The sequence below is a fragment of the Haemaphysalis longicornis genome, unplaced genomic scaffold, assembly GCF_048455015.1.
Source record: "Haemaphysalis longicornis isolate Haplotype H1 unplaced genomic scaffold, Haemaphysalis longicornis Haplotype H1 scaffold_8, whole genome shotgun sequence".
Classification (NCBI taxonomy): Eukaryota; Metazoa; Arthropoda; class Arachnida; order Ixodida; family Ixodidae; genus Haemaphysalis; species Haemaphysalis longicornis.
Genome location: NW_027526445.1, coordinates 68,660,936 through 68,677,110, shown reverse-complemented (window position 1 = coordinate 68,677,110; position 16,175 = coordinate 68,660,936). Strand labels below are relative to the sequence as shown.

Sequence of the window (16,175 nt, the reverse complement as noted above, 5' to 3'; positions counted from 1 at the left end):
CAGGAGCTCGGAGAGAAGCCCCCGAGGGTCAGGTATGCACTTTGATCTTAGCCAAAAGGCCGAGAAGTGATTTTTATAAATGCTTTGCACAATACAAAAAGGGGTAGTAAAGTGACAACGCAAAAAAGGGCACATAATGGCGAACACTGCAAAAAAAAAAAACGAATAAACAATAATAGTACACAAGAAAATCACATCGAACACTGTAAGTAATGTAAGTAAAAGAAAGAGGTACTAACGCAGGGTTCGTACAGGTTTCGAAGAGAAAAATTCAAGGGTTTTCAAGGACTTTCAAGCCCCTGTGGGAGGATTTTTCAAGGCCCTCTGCGCGAGGTTATTTTGATTTTTTTACATCAAAGATCTGCAGACAAGGCTTTCAAAAGGCCCGACATATTTATTGCACAAAGAAAAAAATCTCACAATGCAAATTTGCTTGCACTGAACAGAAAAAATAAGAATAGGTTTATCATATATCACAATGCAGATTTGTTCATGTCACACACAATAGAAAATTGTTCTATTGCCCCAAATAGCATTAACTGCACAAAGCAAAAAACAATTAAGCAGCTCCTCCTAGCCACCCTCTTCAGGGGAGCTCCAGTCGCTTTTGCTGAATTTGGACCTTGATCGAGTGAAGCTCAGCTGTCTTGTCCTTTGCCGTCTTCCTGAGGCTATTTGACTTGACAGTGTGTGTCACATCATTTTCTGCCTCTGCTTTTTCCGCATAGGCATCTGCAGAAGCCACGAGGTCATCAATTGTGGCTTCCAGCTTTTGTTTCTTTCTTTTCATTGCGTCAAGCTCTTCCTCTATGCAGTGCTTTTTCCTCTGCTTTGAAGCATCAAGGTCCTGCTTTTTCTGGGCTTCCAGGTATGCTCCGTACCTCTGCCTAGCTGCCGACACAGCAATCCTCAGTTCCTTAGTGATTGGAATTTGTAGGACACCACCTGCCTTCTCAACCGCATCACACACAACCCGTTGCGACACGTATGAAAGCTCCTTCAAGTTCTCTACGCACACCTGCCGGTTCACACTGAATCCACGTTCAACTGTTGCTTGGCCGTGACTGAGGACAAGCAGAAGTTTCACAATGCTCCAGAACGCCGAGTAGGTTGAATTGAACTTCAAGAGGTCAGCATAGAATTCATCCAGCCTATCAGTGCCCTTGTCAAATTGTCTAAGTTTATGTTTTTGCTCATGCAGGAGCTCCGTGTACTCAGCCAACACTGTGTCTCGAACATGGTCAGCCATTCTACCCACAGTGATGAGGGTATCCAACACTTTTCTGAAAAGAGGAAGGCATTCGTCTGGCTTTGTACACATCTGTCTTGGGTCCAGTGAAGAAAGGCCCCTAACAAATGCAAACTTCAGGGGGCTTCTCTCTAGAACCTTCTTTGTGGCATAGATCAAGAACTGTTTACATTCCATCCGGAACTGAAACACATCCTTTGCGCTTGCATGAGAATTCTTGATGATTTGCTCTGCCTTGTAGCCTATATCCACCTTTTCTAGTGGAATATGGTTCTCAGCATTCTCAAGGTCGACCTTCAGCAGGCCCACGATTCCTTTGGCAGACAGGACTGAACATTTCAGAAACTTTGTGAACAGCTTCCTTAGAACAGTCTCTAAATCCCTTGCGAGGAAAAAGGCCATTGCTTTGTCTGTCTGGTACTCTACCAAAAAAGGCTTCAGTGCATTTGCCACACACAATGCAAAATTCAACTTTGCTGGGAGCAAAGCATCACAGCTGAACTCCAACAAGTTGTTAAACGAGGCACATTTAGGCAGGTTGAGAGCTTTTTTTCTAGCAGCCTCAATGTACTTGTTGATGTCAGACCACACCAACAACGCTCGCTCAATTACAGGGACATTCTCTAACCACCGGTGGGCGACAAACTTGAGAGGAAAAGTGTGCTGGCCGGTGACTGCAGAAAAGTCCTCTCTCCGTGCTGGGGCATCTTCAAAAAGTGCATTCAGACTAGACAACAGGCAATCAAGTCCCCATTTAGTTGCTGAAACTCCTGCCCTGTAAGCGTTGTGCACTGTGTGAAGGCCGCAAGTGCCTAAGTCCACACATTGAACCTGGTAATTTTGTTGCAAGTGCACTTGGATGTGCCTAAAGAACTTCAGATTAACATTTGGACCATCCATAGATATCTGAAGAACTTTTGCAAGGGGCAATGGCTCAAGGGCACTCAGCAACTTCTCCTGGATGTCATCAGCTGTAGAATGCCCCAGAAAAACGGAGGTATAATACCTCGTCGTCACTTTCTGAGCGGAGTCCCAACACCTCACGTGCACATCCATTTGCTTGCTTTGGAGACAGTCATTTGCCGACTCAACGAAAAGTACCACAAAAACTTCACACTGTTCTATCTCTCGCTGCAAAGCTGAGAGAAAGAAAGGCCTCAGACCATGACATGTCACATAGGCGCATTTCTTTTCACCACACGAAAACGCCTTTGCCACTTCACTGTCCGGGAACATGCGCTGAAATAACTCCCCTGCTTGCGATGACATCCGGTACGACATGTGGGATGTGACGACTTTCAGAGTCCAAATAATTTCAGCGTCAGTAACAAGCTCGTGCGTTTTGCAAGCGTCGTTTAGGCTTGGTGACGGCAACGGAGCCGTGGTAGCGGACTGCCCTGTCTCTCTCGCGACAGCAGTGAGATGGCTGTCCAACACGCGACCTTGCGTTATATTCACTGCAGCAATATGCTTGGCACTTTTCATGTGGCTTTTCAAAGCCGATTCACCCATGGCAGTCACATCAAAGGTTTTGCAGCAAAGCTTGCACTTAGCCCGATGCGGACTTGTTGTGTCCGGTGCAATCCACTGCTTGTAGTCGTCATGGTGGAGCCACGTAGTCTGAAACTTGCTTTTCCCGGGCATTGTCTCACATATCAACACATCACTTTCACTGAACCGAAGAAGCCACGTTCAAAAAGCGCTGAAATCACGATTAGACGAATACTAGCGCACGGACGCGGCCGTATGACTCAGCGAGTGATGGCGAGGTAGCGATGCGATAGCGATGGGGATGGAAACGGCTCGTTGTCTTCAGTGTTGCCAGCTGCCTAACAGAATCGGCTACAGAGGTATAAAAACCGGTGTTTTCTTGACTGCGGTTCAGAATGATTAAACAAGAACAAAAGTTCAGCAACAAAGTCCGTTTTCTTGATGACAATTACTAAATTAAATCTAGAATTCAAGAAATTCAAGACTTTTCAAGGACTTGTAAAAAATTCAAGGTTTTCAAGGGCCTTGAAAACAGACTTCTGGAATTCAAGGGTATTCAAGGTTTTCAAGGACCTGTGTGCACCCTGTAACGAAACATAGCAGCATAAAAACAACAACAAAAAAATTCATCAAGTTAAGGCTGGCAGTTCAAGTGTTTGTCGTTGTCCGGTCACGTGGGATGCGTAGATATTCCTTGACGATGCAACCGTTTCGCTTACTGCTAACTGTTTCATTACTCGCCGATATGACCTACTGCAGAACCGCCGCAGGACTCGGTCATTGGCAGGGTCCCACGATCCCAGCGCTCCGACAACAGCTGCGTCAACCATCAAGTTCTGGTATCGCCTTAGAGCCATTGTCGCACCGGTTTATACTTAGCAATCTTATGTTCTCGGGCTTCATGCAGGGCACTGAGGCGATTGTCGAATGTACAACACACGTCTACCACAATGGCCTCCTCCCCTCGCGCCATCACTAGGTCGGGGCGTAGTGTGGTGTCGTATATGATGGTGAACTTGCTCCTTGCTGCTATTTTCATGCAGGTGACTATTCTGTTGTGGCGGGCTGTCATCTCCGGGCTATGCTTCATACAGTGGCACAGGACGTGTGGAAGGGTTTCGGGCTGATCGCCGCACACCCTGCACCGCTGGTCGCCTGAGTGGTTCCAGGGCCCGGCTGTGTTGAGTGGGAGCAGATAGAAACGTGCCTTGTGAATGAAGCGCCAATCAACGAAACTGGTGTACTACTGCCCCGTCCTCATGAAATGAGAGCTTGCGCGGTCTGCTGCGACGCGCTCCAACACCTTTCCCTGGTTTGGTCTGTTGATGAGGGAGGCATCGAAGTTCACCTGCTGGTGGCCACGCAGCATCTTCATGATCTTGGATCGGTGTTTGGGGGAGAGGGAAGTCCCATTCGTCGTTATCCGTGCACCATCTGGGTGGAGCTCCCACTCCACCCGGATACTACGGGACGCCTTCCGTGCTTCTGCCCACACAGATGTACCGTCCTCCGTATCTCCGTTCAGAAACGCCTCAATATCTGCTTGTTCTGCCGGGCGTCTTAGTCGTTCTGTCACAGCATCTTTCAATGCTGTCACTGCCATGTCGCGGACTTCTTGGTCGATTGAAGACAGCAGTTTGAAAACTGCGTCTATGCGACAGGCATCACTTGTCTCGGCTGCGTTTGGCATCCCAGCCGCTCCCCCTTTGCTGCAGCTGTATATGTAGTCGTTCGTCGCGTTTGCCGGAAGATAGAGTGTCTTTTTGAGAAGGGGGCGGAGGGCCTCATCCAGCCTCTTCCACTCGTCCTTTCCGCAGGTGCCCATTCTCATTGCAAAGTTGAGGGCCGGGAACAGAAACGTTTTGATAGCATCCAGTCGCTGCCACGGCGCCAGCATTGACTTCAGCAGCTTCTGGCCGGTTTTGATGGCCTCTTTTACTGTCCCTCCGTCGCTGACCACACGGTACCCCACGGGCCGTCCAAGGAAGTGGTGATCCTCGTAGTCCGTGAGGGTTTGTATGGCTTCACCGTTCGCATTGAAGGTGGTCTGTCTCGTTCCGACGGGAGCTTTGCCGGATAGGTGTATGCTCTTGCATTTGGACGGCTTAAGTACTATGCCAAGCTGCCCAGCAAGTGACTCAACTGTTCTGATGCGTTGCTGCAAAGCCGCTGGATTGTCCGCAAGGGGGGTGAGATTGTCGGCATAGGCCAAGATGTTATGCTCACCGCTGCCTCCTTGTAGCGCTCTTATTACGGGGTCCACTACCAGGTTAAACAGCAGGCCACCCAGAGGGCACCCCTGGCGGATGCCAGATGCGATCTTGATTGGTTCTGTGGGCATGAATGAACTGGCATGGCATGGCATGAACCCTGGCATGAACCCTGAACCCTGGCATGAATGAACTGGCATGGGCATGGCATGAACCCTTTTTGACATCTGGATAGCACTGCATGACATTCTAGCCATTCCTGTAGTCTGGACGCCAGGCAGCCAGCGTACAATTTTGCAATGGTGCTGCTAACGTAATCGGGCGGTAGTTTGCTGGATCCTGTGGGTCGCCCTTCTTATATATCAGTATGGTGCGTGACTCCTTCCAGGCAGCAGGTGTGCGGCGGAATTTGAGACAGACATTGAGCACCGCGGACAGGAACGCTCCCTCAGGATCAATTGTTCTCCAGTGGTTGTAAGTGAGCCGGTCACTACCAGGGGCAGTACTCTCGTATCGGCGTGGTCGCGTTGCTACTTCTTCCTGTGTAAATCTTGCGGTATCCACTGGTTCTGGTGCGATATTATCAGATGGTATCAGATATTAAGCTGATAAGAACAGAGTTTATTCAAATGCTTCAAACAATACACAACGGGGTAGAAATTAGGACAACGCAAATACAAGCAAATAACGCGATATTAGTAAATCATCCACTTAACAATGTAACTGGCAGTAAAGTAATAATTGTAACAATTACAATAACAAAAACAATTACAACAACAAATGACAAAGAAAAAAAGAAAAGGAGGAAAAGCATTGCTTCTATCCCGTTGCTGGGTAGAAGCGGTCATCAGAACCTCCTCTCGTTGGCAGGTCGAGAGTTTGTCGCTTCCCAGTTACGTGCATTGCGTATAGGTTCCGTGAACAGGCCACAGTTCCGCTCACTGCAAGCTTCTTCATCGTCTTCAGATATGAGCAACTCCAGAACCGGCGTAGAATGCGGTCATTGGCCGGGTCCCATGAGCCAAGGGCCCCAACCACTACCGCACTCACCGTTACTTGCTGGTACCTTCGCAGGAGCCATCTGCGTAGCGGTTCATATTTCTCGACCTTGTGTTCTCTGGCCTTGAGGAGGGCCTCGGGCGTCACCGTGAACTTGTTCTTTGCCGCGTTTTTCACTCTGTTGACAATTCGGTTGTGCCTGTCGGTCGTAGCTGTGCTGGTCATGCAGTGACAAATTACGTGTGGGAGGGTTTCCTGTTGTCTTCCGCATACCCTGCAGGTTTTGTCGCTGGTGGTGTTCCAAGGCCGCGCTGCGTTCAGGGGCAAGAGGTTGAGGCGCGCTTTGTGGATAAACCTCCAGTCCGTAAATCGTGTGTAGTTACCGGTGCGCATGAAATGCAAGCTCGCACGATCCGCCGTGACACACTGGAGTACCTTTCCTTCATTCGGCTTGGAATGGAGAGAGGCATCGTGTTCCGATTGCAGGTGGCTGCGTATCATCTTCATTACTTTGGATCGATGTTTGGGTGCAAGCGACGTTCCACTGGTGGTGATTCGGGCGCCGTTAGGATGCAGCTCCCATTGTACTCCCAGTCGTCTCGACGCCTTCCTTGCCTCCGCCCATACCGTGGTAGCTTGGCTTGAGGTCGCCCGAAAGTCACTCTCTGTGTCGCCGGTCAGATAAGCTTCCATGTCTTCTTTTTCGGCTGGTCGTCTAAGCCTCCGTGAGACGACGTCCGACAGCGCTTGGAGTGCCATTGTTCGTACTTCTGCATCCACTGAGGTTCGTCGGCCTACTGCTGCTCGTCGGCCTACACCGCAACCGCATGGACGGCAAAGCGTCAGTCCCTGCAGCGGCACCTCGAGGGAGACCACAGTATGCGAATTCGCTGTACGGTCAACCTCTGTGCCGTGTGTGGGGCCACGCTCGGAGCAAAGCCAACCCTGCACCCCTGCCTGGCAAACGGGAGAGCTGTAGCAGCACCCACCCAACAACGGTACCAGTGCAGTGAGTGCCCGCAGTCATTTCCGTCCAAAAAAGGCCTGAACAATCGCCTCCAATGGCACAGCAAGGAGGAGGCCAAACGACTGCGCGCAGAAAGTAGCAGACCGGTCACAGACCAGCTACCGGCCACGCCGGCGACAGCTGCCGAAGGGGACAATGTGGAGGGGCAACAGAACGAGGCAAACCCTCATCCCATGAGCCCGCAAAGCAGCTCCACCCCTAATACCACGTTCAGAGGGGAACCAGGTGAGAGCCCCCAGGCCACAGTAGTAAGCTCCCAGGATGCCTCTGCCACACCAACCCGCCTGTTCTCCCAAGAATGTTCCGGCCAAGGTGAAGACGATCAACCGGAAAGCACCCAACAGGAGGGAACGCCAGAAACTCCACCAGCTGCACTCGAAGACAGCAGCCTGGTCCTGGCAGAGCACACCAAGCGACTCCGACAACTCCTCAAAAGCCCACCGGACGACAACAACTGGGCAGAGTTCGAGGCTACACTTGAGGATGCTATCAACGTGGTGAGCGCAACAGTAAAGCTACCCGAAGCAACCTCAGAAGGGCGACCACGGCAGGAAATCAATCCTGAAAACGCCCAGCAAATCCAGTCCCTCTACCGCCGCAACCGACGCCGTGCAGTTCGGCTGATCACGGAGGGTCAATCGACAATGTGCCCCATTCTACCTGGCGAGCTTGAAGAACACTTCAGCACTGTGTGGGGACCAAAGGAAGCCGACACGTCGCTCCTCACACAACGGATGCCTGCTCCTGGTGAAATGAACCTGGCAACCTTCACGGAGGACGAGGTAGCCGGACGACTCCGAAGGTGCGAAAACACCGCTTCAGGGTGCGACCGACTCACGTACCAGCACTGGCGCGCCGTGGACCCAGAGGGACACTTCCTGGCGGCAGCGTTCAACTGCTGCCTCCGGCATCAACGGGTTCCTGCCTGCTGGAAGGCATCACACACAGTCCTGATCTACAAGAAAGGCGAGCCCAGCGACCCCACAAACTGGCGCCCCATTTCCCTTGGTAACACGATCGCCAAACTGTACGCTGGACGCCTAGCATCCCGGCTGCAGGGGTGGTTGTGTGAACACGGGATCCTGTCGCAATGCCAAAAGGGGTTCCTGCCGCACGACGGAGTCTTCGAACACAACTTCGTGCTGCAGGAACGCCTTGATGCAGCGCGATCAGGTGGTGGTGACCTGTGCGTGGCGTTTCTGGATTATGCAAACGCTTTCGGATCTGTTGCTCACAATGCTCTTATTGACGCAGTTTGAGGTGCCGGAGCCGGAGATGCCTTCGCCAACATCATCCGGGACCTGTACGAGGGCAACACCACAGAGATCATCTGCACCGGAGGAGCAACCGAGCCCATCGCCATCCAAGCGGAGATCCGGCAAGGCTGCCCACTCAGCGGGCTGCTCTTCAACATGGTCCTCGATCCTGTGGTCCGGGCGGTGCAGGGAGGCGAACGACAACACAAGATCCTCGCCTACGCCGACGACCTCATCCCTCTCGGAAACAGCCCAACTTAACTCCAGGTCCGCGTGAACGTGGTGGCGGCCCTATCCTCAAGGCTCGGGCTGAGACTCAACCCAGGAAAGTGTCAGACACTGCACGTGCCGAGGAAGCAACCCGTGGGAACCAGACCCACCACGTTCCACATCGGGCAATCGGCAATCCCAAACATGAAAGACTTTGAGAGCCACAACTTCCTCGGCCGCCCCGTTGGCTACCGACTGCTCTCGGACACCGCCCGTGTCTACGTCGCCATCACCTTAGGGAAACGCCTTCTGAGGTGCATGGTGGCCGTATGGGAGGGGCTAGATGCAATAAAAACTTCCTCTACCCGGCTCTTAACTTCGCCTTGAGGGTGGGAGCCGTGGGAAAGGAGTGGCGCCGGCTGGACGACACCCTGCGGCCACTCATCAAAGACACCCTGCATCTGCCTGCCAACTCTTCTAACAAGTATCTTTATGGCAGTGCAGGTGCAGGAGCCGCGGGGATCCCGGAAGCAGCGGACATCAGCGACGCCTGCAGAATCGATGGCGCCTTCAAGCTGCTCTCATCGCTGGACCCCGAGGTTCGTGACCTGGCCCTGCAGGCGGTGTCCAAGGTGACGGAGAAGCGGCTGAGGAGACCAGTGACTACAGAAGACGTGGAGTCCTACCTGTCCGGCGACACCGAGGGCGACTTCCGGGCCACATCAACGCAGCTCCAGTCGGTCTGGGCAGAGGCCCGCAAGGCCTCCCGACGTTCCGGCGTTACCTGGGAGCTGGTGCCCGAAGGAGCCAGGATCACCTGTGGCGGCACCACCCTGTCCCCGAAGCAGCGCCACAAGGTGATCCGAACGCTACGAGGCATCACCACCGCAGCACAAGACGCGGCACTGCACCAACAGCCCAGCCAGGGGAAGGCAATGGAGTGTGTCGCCGCTGACCGCGCCAGCTCTCACTTCATGCGGTCAGGGCGGTACACTCGTAGCTGTAGAGCCATGGTGTGTCGCAGCTCGTAGTGGCATGCGCCTGCCCACAGCGCCGGCAAGGCAGTTCGCAGGGCGTTTGATATCCATATATACCGCATCTCTCGCACAGGACTGCAGTACAGTCCGCGCTAATGTGCCCCTCCTCCCTGCACCGGCGGCACACTCGCTTAATACCCGGGTAGTCGAACTCCACACGGTGTTCTCCGACACGAAGGTAGTTGGGCACTGGGTTCTCATCTTTCATCCTAATGGTTATGTAGCGTACACCAGTAAGGACGGCCGGCTGGCCTTTGAATGTGCCGTGACGAATTTCGGTGACGCTTCCGTGGGGCAGGAGAGCTCGGATGAGGGTCTCGTCTGTTACGCTTGAAGGCAGGAACAAGCAGGATACACTGGTTGTTGGTGGGCCAACGGGGATCAGGGGGACGACTTGGTTTCCTAGTCGGATGTTCTTGAACTGCATGAGCGTGGTAACGGCTTGTCGTGAATTCACTGTTACTTGGCAATTCTTGGCTCCCATGTGCTGGACGCAATAGATCTTTTGTAAGGTGACGATGTGTGCTACGCTGTCGATGATCTCTTCGGCAGTGCACTACTTCTCTCTGCTTGTCCGGGTTTCTAAACCCTTGGACATTAAGAGTGAGGATAGTGATCCTTAGCAAGAGGGCTAGTGACATGACTACTCTTCTACCCCTTTCTTGAAACCGACCGTGACTCTTCATTATGTGGGTTGTGAATGACCGTACTTGGGGGCTCGACAACAAGACGCTGTGTAAGAGGAAATGCAAATACACGTATCCTACTATGACATTGTACACCCTTACTACACCCGCATGCCCAATGGGCAACCTTAGACCGCGGGCCACAACAACATCCTATCACCAGGTACTCTCCTAACAACAAAAACTCTTGGCCGCTTACTTTTGTTGCAGGTGGGGCTCGTGCGGTGTGGTCCTCAGTGTGGCGTCGCTTGCAGAAGTGTAAGTCCTGCCGCACTAAGTTGCACACACACACCTTGTCCGCACCGCACTGTTCCAAAAGCTTGAACAGTCACAAAAGCTTTGGGAAGGTCCATGGGGTAGTCTGTAGTCCAGTCTGTCATCTTTAGGAGTGAGTCCTGAAGCACTGAGTTCGTTGCGCCTTGGAGCACACCGCCGCCCAGCACACAACCGTATAGTACTGCGCGGCACTCTGTTGCATCCAGGCTCCATTGTAGGCGTGTAGTAGGGAATTTGTCCATGTTGTGTTCTACTTCTTCTTGGGGGAACGGGAGGGTTTTTTCTTTTTTTTCATCGATGTGCTTGTGTCGTCACTTGAAGCTTGTCTCTTGGAATCCGTACTTATGCCCTGCATGTCTTCTTCCCATTCTTCGCTGAGCTGGAGATCCCTGTTGACGTCCGCCAATGTGGCTGGCTCAGGGAAGTCGGAGGTGGTGTTGTTTTCTTTTGCATTGCTTGTTTCAGGTGGGAGCTTGTCGGGTGTCTGTAGGTTGTCTTCCTGTGGTGATTGAACGGTTTTTTCTTGGGGTTGGGGTTGAACGGCTTGGACTTCTGCGGTGTGGCTTGGTTGTGATGGCGCGCTGTTCCTGTTTGCCAGGTCTTGGCCTGGCTGTAGTAGCGGGAAGGATTCGTTGTTGAGGTTTGACGTCACTTGGCTGCTAGACCCTCCAGCCACCGAGCTGTACAGCTGGGGAACCTCGCAGGCTGTGGTGGCGTGGGCTTGTCCGCAGCGACGGCACGGCAGGTCACACGGGGCAGTCTCGTGGCCGAATATGCCGCACCGCTCGCAGAAGGGGGCTGAACACTCGGTGGAAATGTGGCCCTCCTGTCTGCAGCGGCGGCACACCCGACGGACACCAGGATAGTCGAAGACAGCACGATGCCCGGCCACCCTGATGTAGTTGGGTACCGGGTTGTCTTCTTTCATTCTCATCTCGACGTACCTAGTGCCCGTGAGGACGGTAGGTTGACCTTTGAAAGTGCCGTTCCGGATCGCTGTGACTTCGCCGTACGGGGATAGTGATCGGATGAGTGCTTCATTGGTGATGGCTGCAGGCAAGAACAAACAAGTGATGCTGGTTGAAGCCGGGCCGATGGGGACGAGGGGGACAAGTTGGTCGCCAAGACGAACGTTCTTGAACTGTACAAGTGTGGTGGCAGCTGCTCTTGTGTTAACTGTAACTTCATAGTTTCGGGCTCCCATGTGTTGAACACAGTACACTTCTTGGATTGTGACAATGCGGGCCACCCCGTCGATGATGTCATCGGCGGTGCAGCCCACGGGTAACTTGATGGTAAAGGCATTACTCCTGGGTGGAGGCATGACTTCCCGTTGTTGAGGCCGACGAGGGCCCCAGAGGATGTTGTAACCCCAGCCGAGGCTGGGGCAGTCCTTCCTTCACAGGTTCAGGCCCACCGGGCAGGATAGTGACGCCAGGCTGGCCCGGAACCGAAGTCCCAGGCCAGATGAGTCAACCAAGCGCCTCCAAGGGTGGGGAGGAGGAGGGGGGTCAGGAATCGGGTAGGGAGGGGGGGGGGTTGGGATGCGGCAATACACTTCACAAAAAGCAATCACACTTCGCATGCAAGACGTGCAGATAACATGCAGTGGCTGCGAGCAGCCCAAGCCCATGCAACTGGACGATTCTGGGTGGGGTGTCGACCAGGCTCCAGGGGGGGGGGTTGAATCCCCGCCGATCCAAGGTGGACCAGCGGTAGATGCCCAGGTAATTTACCAGCACTATCGCTTTGATCTTAGCCAAAAGGCCGAGAAGCGATAACGTTAATCAAATTTCTAATTAGTCTCCGACGCGCAAAGACAGCACGAGCAAAATGGTGGCCACAAGGCGAGCCCAAACATTGAGAGCCGACACTCGCTCCGCGGCGGCCGTCGCCGCGCATCGAGCTTCACCGCAAGGCTCGCGGGCACGCGTTTATAGGTTTCTGCACGTTCCTCGCGCGCGCGACAGCTAGCGATTGGCAAAAAAGCTTGTCGCAAGCAGAAACGCGCTCGCCGAACGTGCACAGTGAAACGAGATTGCGGAAAGTCGTTAAGACACGACAGAGAGGCGCAGCGCGCGTCGCTTATCGTGAGCAAAGCACAAAAATCGACAACAGCCAACCCATTAAGAAAAGCAAAAAAAAAAAAAAAAACAAACAAAAAAAAAAAAAGGAAAACATACTGGTGCGGGACGGTTTGCTCGGGGAGGCGAGAGCGGTGGCAGCGACGAGACGCGGCCGGCGCTTTTCTCTCTCGGCCGCGGGACCCGTGGCGCCATCTGGCGGAGGCGCGGCACAACTCGTAGCACTCGGAAAAGATGCGGGGCCAACTAGCTGTGTGTCTGTGTGCGCGCGTGCCGCACCTGTATAAACAGATTGTCTCGATCGCGTAAAAGTAGTCCTCAAACACGGAGAAAGGCCCCATTGCCAGTGCGGTACAGGGGTCAGCCCGTGGCAGTTGCGCAAGCATCGGCACTTATTTTGCTTGACCTCTAAACTGCGCGAGCGCTTCAGACGCTGCAAGCGAGCGAGCGAGCGAGAGTGTGTGTGTGTGTGACAGAGAGAGATAGAGTGTTTTCGAGTATAGGACACAGCAGCGAAGCATTATGTATGGCAAGCAATGCCTACTGCAGCGATCATTTTGTATTTACCGTTGTGGTACTTTGCGCGCTGCGAGCAGACGCATGCACGCACGTAGTTGTTTTGGACGCCATTTCCGAGTTTTATATATAACACGATGTATACGAAACAAATACCCACCGCAAACACACCACGGCACCGAAAAGCAGCAGTGCGTCGCCTGCACCAGGCGGTGTATCGAGAAATGAACTTGAACACAGCGCCAGAGAATGTCGCGAAACGCGGCGCACAGCGTGCAGTGCTTTTTTTCCCTATAGTGGTTGTTTCTCTCATTTTGGATTTGATTACAGCCCCCCGAAGGGGGTCTTGGGCCGAACCCGGCAGCAGTGCAACGCCGGGACAACCCGCGGCGCCGGAGGAGCAAGCCCCTTCACGGCGCCAAATGGCAAAAATTAGTTTAATATCTTGAGTCCAAATAGGACTCGTATCAGATATTAAGCTGATAAGAACAGAGTTTTTATTGCATGTTCTTCACATTTGATTTCGCAAATGATTTAAATTATACATGTTTTTTAATTGTATACAGTAGAAAAATAAGAGTAAAATGAAGAAGATAGGGAAAAAAAAGAAGAATATATACAATTTATAAGCGCCCAAATAGGGTTGTTAAAGAATTTATACAAAAACTATTTACAACAACAGCAAGAAATTATACAACACTATAAAAACAATAAAATAAACAAACAAAAAAAAAAGAAAAGAAGAAGAGAAAAAAAAAGAGAAGAAAAAAAAAAAAAAAAAAGCACTCCCTCTTCAGAGGGGTGCCTAGCGCTTTCCAGCAATGTGGGCAGCGTAGATATCCCTACTGCGCATGACGGTCTCACTGACAATGAGCCGTTTCATCTTGCGCAGGTAGGTCTTGCTGCACAGCCGGCGGAGGACACGGTCGTTTCCTGGATCCCAGGACCCGAGGGCCCCGACGATGACCGCCTCCACCGTCACACGCTGGAAGCGCCGGGACAAATACTCTTTGATGCCCTTGTATTTGTCCTCTTTTGCCCGCCGAGCTTCCTGGAGTGCAACTCGGCGGTTGTCAAAGGGGCAGGCTACATCAATAACGATGGCCTCCTCCCCTCGAACCAGGACCAGGTCCGGTCTCAGATTTGAGTTGCCGACCGGCCGGTTCTCATGGCTCACCGTGAACCGCGGCGTGGCTGCCGCTTTGATGCGGTCCACGATGGCATTGTGGCGGCGAGTGAGGGCCTGACTCTGAACCATGCAGTGGCAGACGACGTGTGGCAGGGTTTCTTGCTGGTAGCCACACGCTCTGCACCGCTGGTCAGCTGCGGAGGCCCAAGGCCGTGCGCCATTGAGGGGCAACAGGTTCAGTCGGGCTCGGTGGACGAAGCGCCAGTCGGCGAATCGCGTGTATCGCCCAGACCGCATGAAGTGGGAACTGGCGCGGTCGGCGGCGACGCATTCCATCACCTTGCCCTGGCTGGGTTGTTCCTGCAGTGCCCGGTCATTGGCTGCTGTGGCGATGCCTCGCAGTGTGCGGACCACCTGGTGCCTGTGTTTGGGCGAGATTGTTTTGTCTCCACAGGTGATCCGCGCCCCCTCTGGTCCGAGCTCCCAGGCCACTCCCATGCGTCGGGAGGCTTTGCGAGCCTCTGTCCATACCGACTGGACTTGGGTAGCTGTGGCCCGGAAGTCTCCTTCAGTTTCCCCGGACAGGAACGCCTCCACGTCCTCCTCTGTCACGGGTCGCCGCAGTCGTCGCTCTGTCACCTTGGTAAGTGCCTGCAGCGCAAGGTCACGAACCTCACTGTCCGGTGACGAGAGTAGCTTGAAAGCGCCGTCAATGCGGCACGCATCGCTGATCTCAGCGGCCTCCGGGATCCCTGCAGTTCCTGCACCTGCGCTGCCATACAAATACTTGTTTGACGCGTTGGCTGGCAAGTACAGCGTCTGTTTTATCAGGGGTCTCAGGGTGTCGTCGAGGCGGCGCCATTCCTCTTTTCCAACTGTCCCGACTCGCATTGCGAAGTTGAGTGCTGGGTACAGGAACGTCTTGATGGCGTCCAGCCTCTGCCAGGGGGCTAGCATTGACGTTAGCAGCCGCTTGCCCAAGGCGATTGCGTCGTCTACACAGGCAGTGTCGGGCAGGACTCTGTAGCCCACAGGGCGGCCGAGGAATGCGTGGCTCTCGAAGTCGCCGATGTGGGGGATCTCTGTTCCTCCGACTTTGAACGTGGTGGGCCTGGTTCCCACGGGAGTCTGCCCAGACATGTGTAGTGTTCGACATTTGCTGGGATTCAGCTCCAGCCCCAACTTTGAAGACAGTGCCGCTACCACGTTGATTCGTGTTTGTAGCTCTGCTGGGCTGCTGCCTAGTGGGGTCAGGTCATCCGCATAAGCCAAGATCTTGTGTTGGCGTTCTCCTCCTTGTACCGCCCGGATCACTGGGTCTAGCACCATGTTGAACAGGAGGCCGCTTAGTGGGCAGCCTTGTCGTATCCCTGCCTTGATGCTGACCGGCTCCGTCGTTCCTCCTTCGCTTATGATGGCGGTGGAGTTGTCCGTGTACAAGTCCTGGACAATGCTGGTGAAGGCGTCTCCAGCCCCTGCACCTCGAACCGCTTCAACGAGGGCATTGTGGGCCACGGACCCAAAGGCGTTTGCATAATCGAGGAATGCTACGCAGAGGTCACCCCCTCCTGTGCGCGCTGCGTCCAGGCGCTCCTGCAGCACGAAGTTGTGTTCAAACACTCCATCGTGCGGCATGAAGCCCTTTTGGCATTGCGACAGGACCCCGTGGTTGCACAACCACATCTGCAGCCGGGATGCTAGGCACCTAGCGTACAGTTTTGCAATCGTGTTCCCAAGGCAAATGGGGCGCCAGTTGGTGGGGTCACTCTTTTCACCTTTCTTGTGAATGAGTACCGTGCGGGACGCCTTCCAACAGTCAGGAACCCGGCGGTGCTGCAAGCAGACATTGAAGACTGCTGCCAGGAAGCACCCTTCAGGGTCGACGGACTTCCAATGGTGGTAGGTAAGTCGGTCGCCGCCGGGGGCAGTGTTCTCACAGCGGCGGAGTTTTGCCGCTACTTCAGTGGCCGTGAGTGGGGTTAGATCCATTTCCCCGGGGGCGGGC

The 16,175-nt window shown here is 53.6% G+C and overlaps 3 protein-coding genes and 1 non-coding gene across 4 annotated transcripts; 1 reads left to right on the top strand and 3 right to left on the bottom strand.

Annotated features, from left to right (window-relative positions):
* Positions 1 to 247: 247 nt before the first annotated feature.
* On the bottom strand, positions 248 to 2,328 carry LOC144149376 (uncharacterized). Its single transcript, XM_077680942.1, has one exon. It carries the CDS (start codon positions 2,303 to 2,305, stop codon positions 587 to 589), a length of 1,719 nt encoding a protein of 572 aa, XP_077537068.1. The 5' UTR covers positions 2,306 to 2,328; the 3' UTR covers positions 248 to 586.
* A 2,832-nt stretch (positions 2,329 to 5,160) lies between these two features.
* Positions 5,161 to 8,253, top strand: LOC144149377 (uncharacterized). The gene has a single exon (XM_077680943.1). The coding sequence runs from the start codon at positions 6,829 to 6,831 to the stop codon at positions 8,233 to 8,235; it is 1,407 nt and encodes a 468-aa protein (XP_077537069.1). The 5' UTR covers positions 5,161 to 6,828; the 3' UTR covers positions 8,236 to 8,253.
* Positions 8,254 to 13,382: 5,129 nt separating this feature from the next.
* On the bottom strand, positions 13,383 to 13,575 carry LOC144150321 (U2 spliceosomal RNA). Its single transcript, XR_013318499.1, has one exon. It is a non-coding gene; the product is annotated as a U2 spliceosomal RNA (small nuclear RNA).
* A 258-nt stretch (positions 13,576 to 13,833) lies between these two features.
* Positions 13,834 to 15,127, bottom strand: LOC144149422 (uncharacterized). Its single transcript, XM_077680984.1, has one exon. The coding sequence runs from the start codon at positions 15,125 to 15,127 to the stop codon at positions 13,847 to 13,849; it is 1,281 nt and encodes a 426-aa protein (XP_077537110.1). The 3' UTR covers positions 13,834 to 13,846.
* Between the last annotated feature and the right edge of the window lie 1,048 nt (positions 15,128 to 16,175).

What these genes read in the sequence shown, in the direction of transcription:
- LOC144149376 (XM_077680942.1), bottom strand. Translation starts at nt 2,305, where the DNA reads ATGGATGTGCACGTGAGGTGTTGGGACTCCGCTCAGAAAGTGACGACG.
- LOC144149377 (XM_077680943.1), top strand. Translation starts at nt 6,829, where the DNA reads ATGCGAATTCGCTGTACGGTCAACCTCTGTGCCGTGTGTGGGGCCACG.
- LOC144149422 (XM_077680984.1), bottom strand. Translation starts at nt 15,127, where the DNA reads ATGCTAGCCCCCTGGCAGAGGCTGGACGCCATCAAGACGTTCCTGTAC.